The 17174-nt window shown below is 43.3% G+C and overlaps 1 protein-coding gene across 1 annotated transcript in view; it reads left to right on the forward strand.

Moving 5' to 3' along the window:
* CCDC3 (coiled-coil domain containing 3) overlaps positions 1–11554 on the forward strand; it is a gene marked incomplete at its 5' end in the record, with an annotated part of 39065 nt that extends 27511 nt beyond the window's left edge. The window contains one exon of the mRNA XM_010718271.3: positions 9573–11554. Coding sequence (XP_010716573.1) covers positions 9573–9848 — 276 coding nt within the window. The remainder of the gene's footprint in view (positions 1–9572) is intronic.
* Between the last annotated feature and the right edge of the window lie 5620 nt (positions 11555–17174).

The raw sequence follows: 17174 nt of genomic DNA on the forward strand, positions 1-17174 counted from the left end.
AGGCAACTCAGCTGCAGCAGCTTATGTGAAGTATGAAGCCAAAACATCCGGAGTGGAGGGATTTATAGGGAAACATGACTTTTATAGATGTTGCGTTACTTTAAACATTTGCCTTTCTCAGCATGGGTTTTCCTCCTGTACATAAAACTTGCCCAAAGTATGATATATGTGATAGGAAGAGATGTGGACACCACTTAAAGCAAATGTCCCTGCTTCTGTGACTGTACAAGAGATGTCACTAAATGCATTATACGCACACTTTGAGCATTTGCATACGCCCCTGCTGGGATTTGCTCTGCTTCTCTCTCTCCATTTGGCCTCAGAAGTGATATAGGAGCAAAAGTTTATGTATGTGGTGGCTGGGAATAATAAGTCCAGGGATGGGGAAGTAGAGGGGCTGGGAGACTCCAGCTGCTCTGACTTCTCAGCATAGAGGATATAGGCACTCAACATCCATGCTCTGAACCTGTTGGTTGTATAACAGATTGCTGTTATACAACCACAGGGGGTTTTGAAGTCTTTGTGACCTCAGCCAACCTTTCCACATTGCTCAGCCTCTGTTTTCTCTCACCTCATTGCTCACAAATGGAAATAGTTTTAGACTAAAAGAGGAGAGATTTAGACTGGATATAAGGAAAAGGTTTTTTAAAATAAGGGTAGTGAGGTATTGAAGTGTGCTGTCCAGAGAAGTGTGTGGATGCCCCATCTCTGGAGACATTCAAGATCAATCTGCATGGGGCTCCAAGCAAACTGATCTAACTGTAGGTGTCCTTGTTCACTGCAGGGGAGCTGTGAGAGATGTCCTTTAAGAATCCCTTCAAATTCAATTCTATGATTCTGCAATCGCATGGCTCTTGAGCTTTTGTGGGATTGCAGGCACAGCTGATCTGCAGAGACACAGGCTCTTGGTTCAGTCACCCCAATCCTGCTACCACTCATATCTCCCATTCTTTCATACTGTGGACAGCAGTGGTTAGTCTAAACATGAGCTTATAGACATCTAGGCAGCACCTACCACTCCAAATCATTGAACACCTCTGCTGGGGCCTCCAGAGAACTCCTACAGACTGTAATACATTGCTCTGAAGTAAGTCATGCTTAAAGCAAACACTCCGAATCCGGTGTAATGTTGGTCTAAACAAATACAATCCTCATCCGAATGAATATTGATGAGGATAACTTGGTTTCTGCACCAATTGATGCTGGTTCTTAGCTTAAGCTGCATCTAGAGTTGCAGGTAACTTGTGATAGAATGAAAGGTAATGGCCTTAAGTTGCACCAGCGGAGGTTCGGGTTGAGTGGGATTGAGTTGGAAGTTGGAGTAGAGGACCTTAGTGGTGTTTTCCACTTTTAATGATTCCGTGATGCTTCAAGGGATGCTATATTTGAAAATATCATACTTCCCTCAGTGTTTTCCTGTTAAATAAGGGTGCACATTTAACAGGACCATTAAATTAACTTCCCAGGAGCTATTGTAGCATGGGGCAGAGGTGAGCTCATTCAAAAACCAACACAGACATTTCAATAGCAATAAGCAGTGCATAAGCTGCCATGCACTCTGATCAGCCGTGTCCTGTTTCCTTGTGTTCTCATCAGTCAGGGAGAAAGACACAATCAATTTTGTTTCTGGGTCTTGCCAGTTGTATCCTTTCCTTGATATTTAATTAACTCACTGTGTGTATATGTAGGGGGAATGGTGACCTAATCCTATTGAAATACATGCCAAGCAAAACAAGGTTAGGTATAGACATGGTCACACAGCAACTTTCAATTAGGGAACAATACGCTTGAGGTAAGGTATGTTGGCAAAGTAGTTATAGGCATATCAGAGTTAATTAGCTTCATTGTGACAGTAATAATACCTTGTGGGGAAAAGCTGAGTTAGAAATTAAAGTGGATTGCGAGTTTTGGAAACTTTGATATCTATGGAAGTGGAATGTTTTTGTACAAGCTAAAGAAAAATAGCCTCTTTGAGAGTTTTGAAGCCCAACTGAAACTCCAATGCTAACTCTGAGATAAAAATGACTGGGAAAAAAAAAGCAACAGCTCAGTTGTTATCAGAATTCAGGCTGAGCAAAATGCAGAAACCCATGAAGCAGCACAGCTTGTGAGGCAGACCTACAAACTCACTCATTCTCAGCATCTAAATTGCTTGCAGCAGCAGAGAAAAGATGTGTTTACTTCCTTAATAAAAACATGACTTAATCTTGTCTTCACATAGTTTTCCTTTAAGCTCAGCAAGGTTGAGCTGGGTACTGCACTTTTAAATTCAGTGTCATTTGCTTATAACTAGTCGACTAATAACTAATGCACGGCATTCCCCAGGAACAGGAAATATCAGGAATATGTCCTACTTGTGACAGTGCTCAGAAGGAACCAGAGCAGCTGCTGCTTTGCCTTGGATTGTAGATGTGCTGCAAAGTCTTAGAGCTGGTTTGTCCTCTGTGTGTGTAATTCCTGTGATGGAATGGGGAGAGCCAGGAGCAGTGGCGTGGCCGTCCTCTGCCTTTCCATACACTTGTCCCCATAGTTAGTTATTTCACCGCCCACTCAGGGTACTTTTAATGGAGAAGGGACACAGGTCTCAGCAAAGAGGCTGTCGAGGCGGAACCACCACTGTGGAAATCAAGAATCATAGAATGGCCTGGGTTGAAAAGGATCACAATGATCATCTAGTTTCAACCTCCCTGCTATGTGCAGGGTCGCCAATCACTAGACTAGGCTGCCCACAGCCAAATCCAGCCTGGCCTTGAATGCCTCCAAGGATGGGGCATCCACAACATCTCTGGGCAAAAAAAACCCACACCTCTCTGGGCAAAGACATGGACCCCTGGGGTGGCTATGAGATCCTCCCCTCCCCATGCCCTCCTCCACCCAAGTGCAGCCCAGCCTTGAGCTGGGAGGGATGCTGGTAATGCAGGAAGCACAAAGTATGGTGGGACCGAGCACCAAGCACTGAGCCCAACACCCAGCCCTTACTTCTGCATCTCCAGAGAAGCAAGGAGGAGGATGGCTGCTCCTGCTAAACTGCTTAGATGTGGAACTTGGCCGCTCCCCTCCCAGATCCACCACTGCATTCCTGTGGCATTTAGGGCAAATTGCTGAGAGGAATGCTTTCAAAGGAAACAAGACAAGTGTGCAGTCCTTCCACCTCAGAGCAACTGGAAAAAGCAGCCGTCTGGCTCCTGGTGCGCATCTCTCACCCACACAGCTGCCTGTGTTCAGCAAGGAGAGGGAAGGGGCTTGGTGTCCCAAGGTGAGATCTTGCCCTCATTACGTCTTTTTCTCTTCCTAGAGACCCTGTCTCCTACTGGCTGTGCAGGGAATTTAAGGATTTGCTGTCAGGACTGACTTACCTGCTCACTTGGCACCAGTGAGATGCCTGTGGTAGGCAGCCTGGCTCATACCCTGCATCTTTTTTTTTCCTTTCCTGTCTTCTTGATTTGTGTGGTTTCTCTCCTCTTTAAGGCATCTCCTCTTTCCTTTGCAAATACAAGGAATAATTCAGTTGGTTCTTTCCTGGGTGCTGACAGTGATCAAGGCAAGTATCATGAAGTCACATTTCTACCATCATCCTCCATCCCATCAGAAGGGACTGGGTCAGGCTGTCACCTGGTATCTTCACATCTTCCCCCTTAGCAGAATCCCAGGCTTCAGGACTCACTTTATCCAGGGAAGGCAGAGCCCAGGCGATGCTGTGTGTGGTTTTGGAGCTAGAGACCTCTATCTAGGTATCTTCAGGGCTGAAAGTATTTTCATTATCCCTAAAGGGCCTCCTATCCCCCCTGTGTCCTCCAAAACCATCCTAATCTGGCTGCAGAGAGTCAAGGACTCCAAGTTTGAAGGGCAAGGTTTTAAAATGGATGCTTGCCATACCCACTGCAGATGAGAGCCACCAGATATTCAGACACCTTGCCAGAGAGGAAGGTCTGGTTTTTCAAAGTGCTTCATTGTGGGGAAGGATCTTTGAAAAATCTGTTGTTCAGCTTAAGGTCATTGTTTAAAAAAAGCTCTGAAGGAAAAGAATAGATTGAGGGTGTTTTTCCTTCTGAAAAACAATCTTCCCAGTAAATTAACCATCCTGTGTGCTGAGTTGGTGCCTTGGTGGAGCTGCTGGCAGTCAAGTTTTACGTCACAGCTTGTAAATACCATCACATTTTCCAGGGAGATGGTCCATGGTCATCTGCTCAGGGGAATGTCAGGGCACAGCGTCAGCCAAGAGACCTGCCAAAACATAGGCCAAGAGCTGCCCCAGCAGGCCCTTGAGTGATTCTTCAGGTGGTTTTCCACCAAGCAGCAGCTTGATGCAGATCAGAACCAACAAGGCTACTTTAACAGTCCCCTGATTAGAGAATATGGGATTACTTCTGTTTCCAGGACAAGTTCCTCCAACCTCCAAATATCCTTATGCTGCCATTGCAGCTTCCCCTGGGTAGATAGTGATGCCAGCTACCATTTCATGGATTTCTGGATGCAATCCATTTCAGTCTGTGCAAGTTATCTAGGCAATGGAAAGGGTCCCAGAAAGTGGGCCTCTCAAGGTAAGTGTCTAAGTCAGGCTAGAAGTCTCCCTTTTGACATGGCCATTTGTCTCCATTGATGATTGGGAATGTTGAGGTTACATGTCCTGACTGGCTGCCTATTAGAGGTTTAAAGTGAAAATTTGCCTTTAGCGAGCAGTGGAATGGGAAAGAAAGACATTGTTTGCAGTGCCAAAACATTGGGTGACGGAGCACTGGAACAGGCTGCCCAGGGAGGTTGTGGAGTCTCCTTCTCTGGAGATATTCAAGTCTCGCCTGGACGCCTACCTGTGCGACCTGGTGTAGGGAACCTGCTTTGGCAGGGGGGTTGGTCTCGATGATCTCTAGAGGTCCCTTCCAACCCCTACAATTCTGTGATTCTGTGATTCTGTGATGTCGTGGTGGCTGTAGGCTGGCAGAGGCCTCTGCAGACAGTGCTTCCTATCCCACTGAATCTCTGCTTCTGATAGTTTGAATGAACTGATAGCTTATGCCACAAGCCTTATACTTCCCACAGTAAATAGAATCATAGCATCATTAAGGTTGGAAAAGACCACTAATATCATCTAGTCCAACCATCAGTTCATTACCACCATGTCCAGTAAATCATGTCCATCATGCAGAAATGCTGATCCAGTTATCCTTAGAAGAACAGGGACCACCATTTCTTTTTCTATCCAGGTCATATGTACCCCGGTGTATGTACAGAGCAATGGAAGGGAACAGCAGTTCATTCCCACTAATGACAGTGCTGCTGGATTTGCCCTCAGACCCTGTTTCAGAACCTCTGAAAGGTGCAGTCTTGCAGCAAGCAGTGGAAGTTTAACCAAGCTTCCCCAACACGATGGTTTAACAGTGCTGACAAGGGCTTTTCCACACTTCAGCAGGAGTGTTAGTCTTGGCTGAAAAGCCCCAGTAACTGGAGGTTAAGTGACTCCATCCCAAACCCCATCTGGGAGAGGGCTGCCAGATCCCTCCTCCTACCCCTCACCACATCATCTCTCTGTCCATCCAGCTTGCTTGCTCCCATTGAACCTGCCCAAAGAGGCCAAACAGAAGGAGAAAGTGATGCTCACAGTCTGAAATTTGGCGATGGCAGGGTATGGCTCAAAGGGAAGTGCTCCTGCCAGGAGAGACAAGGTTTGCCTGCCTGAGCTGTGTCATGTCCCTGCTAGTTTCACCAAGAGCTTGTCTTGCTGAGCGCACAGAAGGGCTTGGGGAAATAAATCCTGGTGGAGTTAAAGAAAAATAAAGAGCTATGTTTGGCTTCAAAGCCCCTCTTGAGAGAATGCATGAATTATGGCTGTGCTGAGATTAATAGAGCTGGAGGAACGCGCTTCAAGTTGCATAAGGTTTCAGTTTAAGATGTTCTATATAACATTAACAGTGGTAAAGCACAGAGCAGTGAGGCAATGTGCAGCAAATTCAGACAGCTTTTACCTTTGCTGCAGGACAGATTTACAGAAGGGGAGAGAGAGAGGAGAGCAGTGTTGGGTTGTGATGAACTGCTGGGGTGCAGGAGGCTTGGCAGCACAGCAGAAAGACTGCTTCCCAATCTCAGCTTTTAGGCTGTGTCTCCATTGGATGCTCCCAACAGGTTGTGTTAGGGTGATGCTTGGTCTGGGGTGCTGAGGGAGCATCCCATGGTAGCACAAGCACAGTCAGCAGTGTGGGTCCTGAAAAAATTATGGGGACAAGAAACCAAAGTGACTTATCCCTTGGTCTTTTAAAGAAATGTCCTGTTCCTGCAGGGGAGATCAGGTCTTACAGACATGCATTTAAAGATGTTCCCATCTTGGCTGATGAAACACAATAGATATCCACGTCCAAAAACTCTGTCTGACGTGAAAGATATTTTTAGAAGACTTCAAATGAAAGACTTCTCCATAATCATAGTCATTAATATTGAAGAAGACCACTATGATCATCTAGTCCAAATGCCAACCCAACTCACCATGCCCACTAACCCATGTACCTCAGTGCCACATTTACACTTTTCCTGAACACTTTGAGGGATGGTTACTCCACCACTTTCCTAGGCCGCCTGTTCCAATGTCTCACCACTCTTTCTGAGATATTTTCCTCATATTCAATATGAATCTCCCCCGGTGCAATTTAAAGTCTTTTATCTCTTGTCCTAAATGGCTCTCCAGTGCTCTTTAGCAGTGCAACCCGTTGGTAGTATGCATTAGAAGCTGGCTATATCTCAACTTCTCTTCCTTCAGTAGATGATGGCCAAAACTTGGGTACCACTGCTGTTTTGAGTGACTTGAGCTCTGCAACATTGGTTCCAGCCATGTATGGACGAATTGTGTTGGATGAACACTACCATCATGCCTTTGTCTGTGGAAGTTTTCCCATCCACTCTTCATTCTAATGACGCTTACAGAAGGCAGATGTGTGTGTCTGTCAATCAGACAGAAATTCCTAAATGTGTCAATTCAGACTATCTAGTAAAGGGCTCACATGCCTGTAATGTGACACTCCAAAAATTAGTTTGATGTAATGCAGTGCTGATTTGTTTGGCAGATAGACTGACTGTGTAAATCATCTAGATGTGGTGAAACTTAAGACCAGGTGTATTTGTGACAGGATGTTTCAGACAAATGCTTGAATATATGTAATTTGTGGTTTCACAGCTGTATGCTGTCTGGGCTAAATCCTAAGGATTAGTGTAGATCTTTTTGTGCTACCTTTTTTGCTACATCTTCTTGTACTGCTCTGGATTTGTTTAAATACCACTAAGGATGGCTTGCTGACCCAACTGTGGAATATACAAATAGAGATGTCCAGAACAAACAAATCTTCTGTAGGTCCTCTCATAATGTAACTTCTGAAGGAAATCTTGAAAAATAATTCACAGATTTGTCTGAAGAACTGTCTTCATTCCACTTCCCAGGTCTATGGGCATATATACTTTGTTAAGTACAGAGTTCAGATTTACTGCTTAACTCTCTGCTGCTAATTCTCAAGTCACTTAGCTTGCTGGATGAAGATTTCAGTATCTTTTAAATGTGATGTCAAAAAAAAAAAAAAAAAAGAAGAAAAAAACTCTCTAGTGTACTTGGCATGCTAAGCTGCCGTGGGGAATGGGAGCATGAATCGTTCCTAGAAAAAGAAAGTCAGTTCTTAGTAGTTTTAGCAATGCTTTTGGATTAAAGCTTGATCTTGATGTTCATCAGTGCAAACTCTGCACATTTATGGACTCGTGAGACTGGACAAAATGGGGTGTGAAATTCCTCTTTATAGATATGCTCGATAGGAAGGACTGCCCAAAGTGGGGATATCTCAGCTGGCAGTCAACAAAAAGTTTCGAGTAGCAACATGAACCAAGGGCTGGCTTACTCCTTACCTATTTATTCCTGGTTAATTACACTGGCTGGACTGAGCTCCAGCCTGTCAGATTTACACAGTTCTCAGCATCAGATCTAACAGTTTAAAAATAACTTGAGTGCACCCATGTGAACTGCAGCTCTGGCAGCAGCAGCAGAGGTAGGACAGCACTCACATTTCTACACGATCCTGACTGCAGAGCCTCTAAAAAACACTGTTTGCAACCAGCTGGTGAGAATGTGTGGACCTCGCCTTCTTGTTTTTCCACACATAGAAGGACCAAAGGAGTTCATTTCTTAGCTAGTTGTCCTGTAATTTCAGGTAGGCATCCTATTAGACATTGTTATTTGTGAGGCTCTACCTATTGCTTGCTCTGTTGGCAGGCAAAGTTGTGTGGGTCTTAGTTTTTATATGTGTGTTGCTCCAGTGTTCTCTTTGGACATCTCCAGGTAATTTAAACATTAAATCATTGTCTTCAGGCTGGAGAGTGAAGATCTGGAAAAGGAATGGTGTAAGCAAATAAGCTGTCCGGCTTTCTAATAGTTAGTGAGAAGTTTCTTGTATCTCTGCACAACTGCCCAGCCTCTGCTGACAGGGGACAAACCTCAGTGGTTTGGGAGTGCTTCTAGAGTGAGGCTAATGCTATTCCTGATGTCAGCTACCAGACGTTGCCATTTCCTCAGCAACCAGCCCAGGTAGATGTGATTGAGTTCAAACAATGGCACACTTCAAGTGCATGAATTTACAGGACTCTGTGATATAGCTATCAGTACATGCCTGTCCACCAGCACACAATGAGAAATGCAACAAGTCCCTCAGGAAGTGAAATTTCCTCCTGCAAACATCTTGTCCACACAATGGTCTCCTGTATAGGGATTTAAATTCAAGATAAGTTCTACTTGAAGCTTTGCAAGGGTTTGGCAAACACGACAGCCAAGAGGTGCCAGCTGTTTTCAAACAGCTCTTGGAATGAGCTGTGATCAAAATCAAACTCTCCCCTCTTTAGTGCAATTTCTGGTCTTCATCTGTGAACTTACAGTCTTCCTAGTGTGCATTTATAAAAGATTCCTGGTGAGAGGGTAGTCAGAGTAAGCACTGCCCTTTCAGCAAAGCCCTGTGGTGCTTTTGTACAGGAAACATGAGCTTATGGCTACTGGAAGCAGTTGCTCTGTTGACCAACCATGGTTTTTGCTGCTGGGGTTTTCCAAAGCAAATGAACTTTTAGTCATCAAAGTGGACTCCCCCCCTCTCTTTCAGTTGAAACTACTACAAAGAAAGGTAGAAAGAAACATGCAGTTCTTCATCACCACACAGAGGATATACTTGTTTGCTTAGATTCTCTGTCAGTTCCAAATGTTCTGCCAGAGAAAGCCTATCTAGGCTTTTGAACTCCAGTTTCAGATAATGAATAGGTCAACCTTCCTCCATAAATTCAACTTAACTTCAACGAGCTCAACAAGTCTTTCAAAGCAGCTCCAAAAAGTCATTGTGAACAATTAGTGTCATTAAAATCTACAATTTTGCATCTTAGCTGAACACAGAAGTGAAAGCAAAGCTTTTAGTAGAAGGGGCATAAAAAAAGCCAGTAGAATTTCAAAAAAGCTGTTGTACTTTTGAAGAGTTGTGAAGTCCTTTGGGGAACACCTGAGTAAACCCTTACTTGAATAAGCTTTTGTGTAAAGCTCATCTGTTCCTATTTCATTTCTTATGTCCGCTCAGCTCATGTGCTCCTCGGTCCAGAAAGCCCTGTTTGAGGAGGAGGACAGAGTGAAGAAGCTGCAGCAGAAAGTGGCAACGTTGGAGAAACGCAACAAACAGCTGCGAGACCGGGTGAAGAAGGTCAAGAGGTCTCTCCGGCAAGCTAGGAAAAATACCAGGCACATGGAGCTGATGAACCGAAAGCTCAGTGAGAAACTTGCCTCTGCTGGTGGTCAGATTCCCTACATTAACTCTTTAAAGCAGGAGAACTCACATGCTACCTACCTTAAAGTATAATGCAAGGGTAAGAGCTCAGGCCAATGATAATGGCAAATTTTGCCTGCGTTAGATCAGGATCTGGCCCTTACACCTTGTCTACACTGCTTCAAACCTTGCATGGAAAATGAATCTGAACTTGCTCTAGACACAGTGCTAGATTAAACAGGAATGCAAACTGGATTTGTCTGGGTATTGGAGGAACGGCCCAAAACCAAGTCCATGGTGTTCTGGGTAGACATAGGGCCAGGTTATAATATAAAGCACATTGTGCTTCTTGGTCCTCTTCCCCCTGCCTCTGTCAACACCCCTGTGGTGGGGTGGGTGTGATGGAAGTTCTGTCAGGCACGTGACATGGGAGCAGTTCTAGAGATCTGATGCTTGCTTACCTTTTCTACGTGGACTGGGCGAACAAGTGGATGTACAGAGATGAATGCTGCAGGAAGGATGCAGGCATAAATGCTCCTTGCTCCATCATGATCCCCTTCATCGTGCCTTAAGCTTGACTAAAGACTATATTCTGTTTATGAGCACAGGCTATGTCCAGGACGCATAGTCAGTTTGGGCCCTTATTCAAAATGAAATGCAAATGTGCCCAAACTGCCTTAAGACTGTGTCAAAGTATTTCTTAATATTCTAAAAAAAAAAAGAAAAAGAAAAATCTAATATTTTTCATTTTATCAGGACATGCCTTAAGAGTCGTAGTAACTCCTTCAGGTGACTTTAGTATTGCTCAGCCAATGGAGCTGGAGAGCCATCAATCTGAGTCTGTGTCTAGGACCTAATCCAGCTCCTACCATCAGGAATGGATTTAGCCTAGAGTTAGTGGGTGCTGGATCAGGTCTGATGGATGATTTCAGATCCTGTTTTCACGCAGGTTTAACTTACAGTGTGGACAAGGCTTCAAGTTTTGTAATCACTGTTTGAGGTATAAAGGAGGTTGCTGGGCAGCCTCATTTAGTTACGCTTAGATACTGTAGAGATCACATCAATATCAACAGGGCATTAAAAATTAAGGTAGTTTATATATGTATATATTCTAAAATCCTATAGAAAATATTTTTATTACACATTTGATATAGTCTAATTTCTTAAAATATGAAGCAAATCCCATTTCTTGGTTATCTCATTAGAAAAGTCCATCATGTTCTTTATTAGACATTTACAAAACTGAATTCTGTTGAAGCATCATAGGTTAAGGCTCAGCAACCACAACGAAAATATTTTTCAGCTATGTTAATGTACCAGAGGATGTCTTTGGTCATGGTAGTTAAACAACCTTCCTTCATAACAGGGCATAAGGAATAGAAAATGAAAGAAGAGTTTCTGTGTCTTCCTTCCCTTATCAAAATAGTTTTTCTTTCCCCAAGCATGAGCCTCAGGAGTAGATATGTCTCATGCTTTTCAACAGAGAGTCCTTGCTTAGCATCAGGCAATACTGACAATTTACCAGGGCTAAACCTGACTTATACATGATAGACCAATCCAGATGAACTTTAATATAGAGGTAAGGTCCTCAGAAATAACAATATGGAAACCACCATTCTGCTCCTAACTCTCCAGGCTTTGCCAGATCACTGCACGGTCTTCATGCTGATTCTCAGAGATTAAAAATAGAGTATATCCAGGCTGCAGCTCTGTTGGACCATGCTTTAACTATCCACACATTTAGGAAAAGCCCATATCAGCTTTCAGCCATGAGCTTCAGTCCAAGCTAAGCTCAGAAGTTAAGACTTGCATAGGCTTTTAGGATGCTGCTGAGTTTAATTACCTTCCAGACTTGCTCCTTTTGGAAATAGAGCTTTCCCTTCCCTACTCCCCCCTTGAAATAATATTGGCATTTCTTAAGATTCTGACTCCTCCACAAGCTTCAAAGGCTTTGCCTACCAAATCAGCACAATTTAAGTTGTTTTATGCTGTAGTCAGCAATGCTGTTTCCTGAGAACTACAACTGACATAAGGCTTCCCTAGAAGCCATCAAGAGATTTTAACTCTAAAATGTAAATTCATAGGAAAGTATCTAATTTTGTTGGTTTGTTTGTTTCTGGTTTCTACACTGCTGTTTGAATAAGTTAACTGTTTTTTTCCTGGTATAGGTATTAAAAGCTTGTGGGTTTTGTTGTTTGTTAATAAAAGTATTGCCCGTTATTCATTCATGTTTTATAAATGTTTTTATAAAGCTGAGAAAGCACAGTTAATATACTTACATCTTCACTATTTTTACAGTTTTCCCAAACATAGTGTTGAAAACATTCTCATTTGGCTGATTATTTTTTTTATTGATGAAAAGACTGAAATCTCCATCCTATTTTCACTCTAGCTGGAAAAAAAAAAAAAGTAAACCATTTTGTTTTTCTTATCAGTTTTGTGAGAATTTTGTTGCTTTGTAAAGAAAGCAAAAAGAAAATCCCCAAATGCAAAATCCAAACATAAATCAAAATGTCTCCTTCAAACAGCAAACCGAAGAAGGGTGCGCCCTGTGGGATTTGGGTCATTTCCAGAGATAAGAACTGGCGATCAGATCAGACCAGAAGATAACCCTCTCAACAAGTAACAGGAGATGCCAAGCCCGAATAAAAATATCTTTCAAGTGTCACTTTGATTACCTGCCCCTGATGGTGACAGTATGCAGAGAGTAGCCAAGAAGGCTGTACAGGCAGGAAACATGAGTATGAAGGAAAATTCATGTTATTTCCACCTAGTTTGGTACATCATATACAGCTTGACAGAGACACTAATTTTTAGACCCAGTTTTAAGCTGTTTTGGGGACCAGTTAATCTCAAAACCCACAAAAGAGGCACAAATTCATACCATTTTCCAAATTACCGCAAAGGGCACAGTTTAGTGATGTCCATGTTAAAGAGCTACCCAGGTGATGCTGGTGAGAGGGCAGAAATGCAGAGGTGGTTGGCAAGCTTAAGCAAGGTGTAAAGGGATGGTATGGAAATCCAGTAAAACATCTTGGGGAATAAAAATGGGCCTCTAAGATCATCCAGTCCAGCCATCAACCCATCCCCACTATGCCCATTGACCATGTCCCTGAGTGCCACATCCACATGTTTCTTGAACATCTCCAGGGACAGTGCCTCCACCAGTTCCAGCTCTGCTCAGGCGAGGAAAAAAATTGGATAGAAACAACACCAAATGAGGCACACACTCCTCAGAAGTTCAGAGATGCTCTACAAATGAGCAACATTTGCTTTTGTAAATACATCAATGGCTTGAAGGCTGCCAGAGTTTCAGGAGAGTTTGTGCTGAGTTTTCAAGAGGCCACAGAGCAAATGAGTAGCAACAGTAATGAAATACAGAATTAGCTGGGTGATACTGGATGACTGACAACAAAAATAAATGAAACACAATGCAAGTGATTTAAAAGGACAAGAAAAATGTTCATGTTTTTTCACATGAAATGAGATGCACTATGTCCATACTAAAGAGCCCATATTAAAGAGTATTTAATGATACCAGGTTCAGCCACCCAGTATCATTAGATACAGTCCATCTGTTGGATCAGCCTTAAATGAAGATAGAGAATTCACACTGTATCATTCTACGAAAACATTGGCTGAACATTCAGTTGCAATTAGAGAAGTGGTTGAAGGGGTGGAAATCCTTAGGAGGAGAGTAAAGGGGAGTGATGGATTCACCATCCCTGGAGATGTTCCAGTAACATGTAGATATGGCACGCTGAGGTACATGGGCTAGTGGGCATGGTAGTGGTGGGTTGATGGTTGGACTAGCTGATCTCAGTGGTCTTTTCCAGCCTTTATTACTCTATGATGAGCAACTGTACTTGCCAGGACTGCAAGAAACAAAGAGATGAACTGGGAGAGAAGAATGACAGAGGATAACAGGCAGAGGAAATCTTAGGATTTTCTTCTTGGCATCATCACCACCATCATGTTGCACTTTTTCAGTCACTGGTTAAAATTTTGTACTTCTCTGCATCCAAAAAGCACTTTATGCCCTCATATATTACAACAGGAAGAACTAATCTCTGTTTTTGTTTGTTTGTTTGTCTGCTTTTTAAATTTTTTTTAAAAAGTAGATATTTATAGAACAAAGCGCATTAAATAAGCTGAGTTATTTTCTCATAAATCACAAGCTACCATAGATGGGATAATCATATAGTAAAGACTTTATGGACAGCAGGCAACATTAGCAGCTTTCTCTGATTCTCAACACCAAAACCACTGAGAAGAGAATTAATTCCATATGTTATTCTGTTTGGGCTTAGGAGAAGAGCTTTTTGGAGGAGAAGAGCACATTGGTGGTTCAGAGCCACATCAGTAAGGCCTATACACAAGTCTTCTTGCCAAGCTAGGTAATCTCTCATTAATGAGGCAAAGAAGCCCAAACTAATTTCTAAAAGGGGAGAAAAAAACATACAAGGAAAACTATGGAGAGTAGATAAAACTGACAAGATATGTCACTCATTCTTACAATAAATCTAAGTAATTGCTAGGAAATTTCATTTTCCTCCCCATTTAACCCCAATTATTTTCATTTAATCATAGAAACATTGCTAGTTCCCTCCAAACCAGACTGCATTGCGTGTGAAACGTTGTTTCCAACATGCACTTGGGTTTAAGCATGTTCCTAATCCCGTAAAACAAACACAGCGAGTGGGACAGTGTGTTCCAGTGTACGTGGCTCTGTGCTGAGGACTCCTTGGCTTTGGTTGCCTTAGCTGTCTAGGGAACATGGCCAAGTCACACCAGTGGGGATTTCCCAGATGGCACCAGATCTCACACTCAGTGAGGCAGGCAAACGATGGTGTAGTAGGGAATGATGGCTCCTTACCAAGGAAGCACCTCCTGCTGGGCTAAGATTTGGTGACTTGGTTGGTTTTCAGTTAGATTGGTTTGGTGGCATCACAGCACTGTTGGGGGTTTCTCCTTATGGCAGAGTCTTAGCACCTGCTTTCTGCTGTAGTTAATATTAATTGTGTACAGTGACATTTCTCTCTGGTTTTGTGTCTCAGGAAGAATTTTTTTCTTTTCACTGAAATTTCCCACAAACAAACAGCTATTTATCACAACAAGGTTGTTGTGGGGAGTAATTGTTTTGCAATTGTAAAATATAACCAGTGAAGTGACATTTTCTTTGGCAAACTCCCGTGATTTGGAGTCATAACAAAATTTGGCAGAAGTCCCTTCACTTCCTAATGACCCCTCCCAAACAAAAATCAGCAGGAAGTCTTTGAAATATTTCACTTTTGCAATGCAATGCATTCTCAGTAAAGCCTTCACAGTGCTTAATGGATAAAACTGAAATGAATGTCCTTTCTGAGCCTTCTTGAGCCTCTCCTGGGTCTTCATTCCAATTGGACGACTGAAGTGCCAAAGAAGGCAACACAGACAGAATCATAAACTGTCCCAACTTGTAAGGGACCCACAAGGACCATCAAATCCAATTCTTGGCTCCACACAGGACCACTCAAAAATCAAACCCACTGTCTCCTACAGGAGGGACACTGGAGCTGGACTGCCAATAGAGCCAGAATGGTCTGACAGAGGTGGCCACCAGGAACTTAATGGGACTCCTGGAAAAAAGGAGAATCCTTTGCCATGCACTATTCATTGGTAGCACTATTCATTGGTGGTCTATGCAAGGGAATACAAAGTTCCTGCAACTGCTGAGGCCTCAGTTCTGTGTCAGGGACTTTTTAGTGTGGTGATAGAAGAAACTGGCTTGTTTAGAAACGAAACTCACTATTTGGTATGATACAGTGGGAAGTATGAGATGCTATGAGTACTGCAGTAGAGAGACTGAGCAAAAGCTAGAGTGTTTAACTTGCTGTCTCCAGCCACGGCTGAGCACTTGACCTAGCTCACAAAAACCTCATGCTTCTCTGGAAGTATGTCCAATCACCAGGTGTAGCTACAGTGCAATTTCAAAGCTTAACTTGGAATGACATGGAAAAATCAGTAGCTTTAGTAAGAACAGAACCAAGATGTTGTGATAACAGCACAAAACTTCTGTAGCTCAAGGAAAATCTTCTAACCAAGAGCAGGGCAAAGCTTTGGGATTTGATTGGTGCTATGCCCACAAATCAGTCCACAAACACTACCAGAAAACCACATATTAGTTCAGGCAAGAAAGTGTGCAGCTTCCAACCCTCTTGACTCATCTGGCTGGCAAGGAAAGGAATCAGATCAGTCAGGCTGAGTTGTGGCCAAACACATTGGCAGGCAACTTGAATCCCCCTATACCCCTTGATGGGCTTTGTTTCGTGATGTCCTGTTGGGAAACAGAGTGCAGAAGAACTCCAGTTCAGCATGCAGTACCAAGATCTGAGACTAATGGGAACTGAGTAGAAAGTTTCCTACAAATATGAATCTTTCAAAGTATTATACAGATATTTACTGATAGCGACCTCTGAAAACCAGATTTATCAACAACATGTCCTCCTAATCCATTACAGCAAGTTGACCAGAATCCTGCCATCTCTGACAACTGGACTCAGTTTACATTTCAGATAGCAGAAACAATGATGATATTCACATAATCATTGGTGATACTACTGACAAATTGATTTTCCCAAGATTTTGGCATGTCAAAGGTTTTGGCTCTGCAGAGAAGGACCTGGGTGTCCTGGTGGACAACAGGTTGGCCATGAGCTAGCAGTGTGCCCTTGTGACCTATGGTACCTGGGGTGCATTAAAAAGAACTTGGCCAGCAGGTAGAGGAAGGTGATCCTCTCCCTCTACTCTGAGCCGGTGAGGCCACATCTGGAATACTGTGTTCATTTCTGGGCTCCTCAGCTCAAGAAAGACAGGGAACTTCTAGAGAGAGTCCAGCATAAGGTGAAAAGCACAGGTGAGCTAAACTCAACGCTGCCAGCATCTGCAGCATATGAAGAGGACTGGTTTCTTTTCTGTGTTTCTAATTGATCTTACAGACTCCTGGGATCTTTTCCGCAAGGGAAGCAGTGAAAGAAACCAACAACCCACAAAGTTTTGGAGGGCTACCTGCTGCCAAACTGAGTGTCATGGTTTCATGATTTTTCATTATCGGTATTCCACATCATAACATCATGCAATGCACTGGGGGTTTGACTGCTGATGCTCAAGTTCCGGGTGCCTGTCCAGAGGAGAAGAGCAGCTACGTTTCCCCAGGGGGCTTTGCGGTCAACGAGGAGATATAACTCCCGGCAAGGTCACCTGATGCTCTCTTCTTTGCCTGCGCTGCTTCGCTTGCGCTTCTTTGCCTGCGCTGCTTCGCTTGCGCTTCTCTGCCTGCGCTTCTCGCCTGCGCTTCTCTGCCTGCGCTTCTCATCTCAGCGTTGTGGTAAGGCCGATCCACTATCAATTTCACATTCTCTCTCCTTATAAAATTCTGTT

This window comes from Meleagris gallopavo, chromosome 1, assembly GCF_000146605.3.
Source record: "Meleagris gallopavo isolate NT-WF06-2002-E0010 breed Aviagen turkey brand Nicholas breeding stock chromosome 1, Turkey_5.1, whole genome shotgun sequence".
Lineage (NCBI taxonomy): Eukaryota > Metazoa > Chordata > Aves > Galliformes > Phasianidae > Meleagris > Meleagris gallopavo.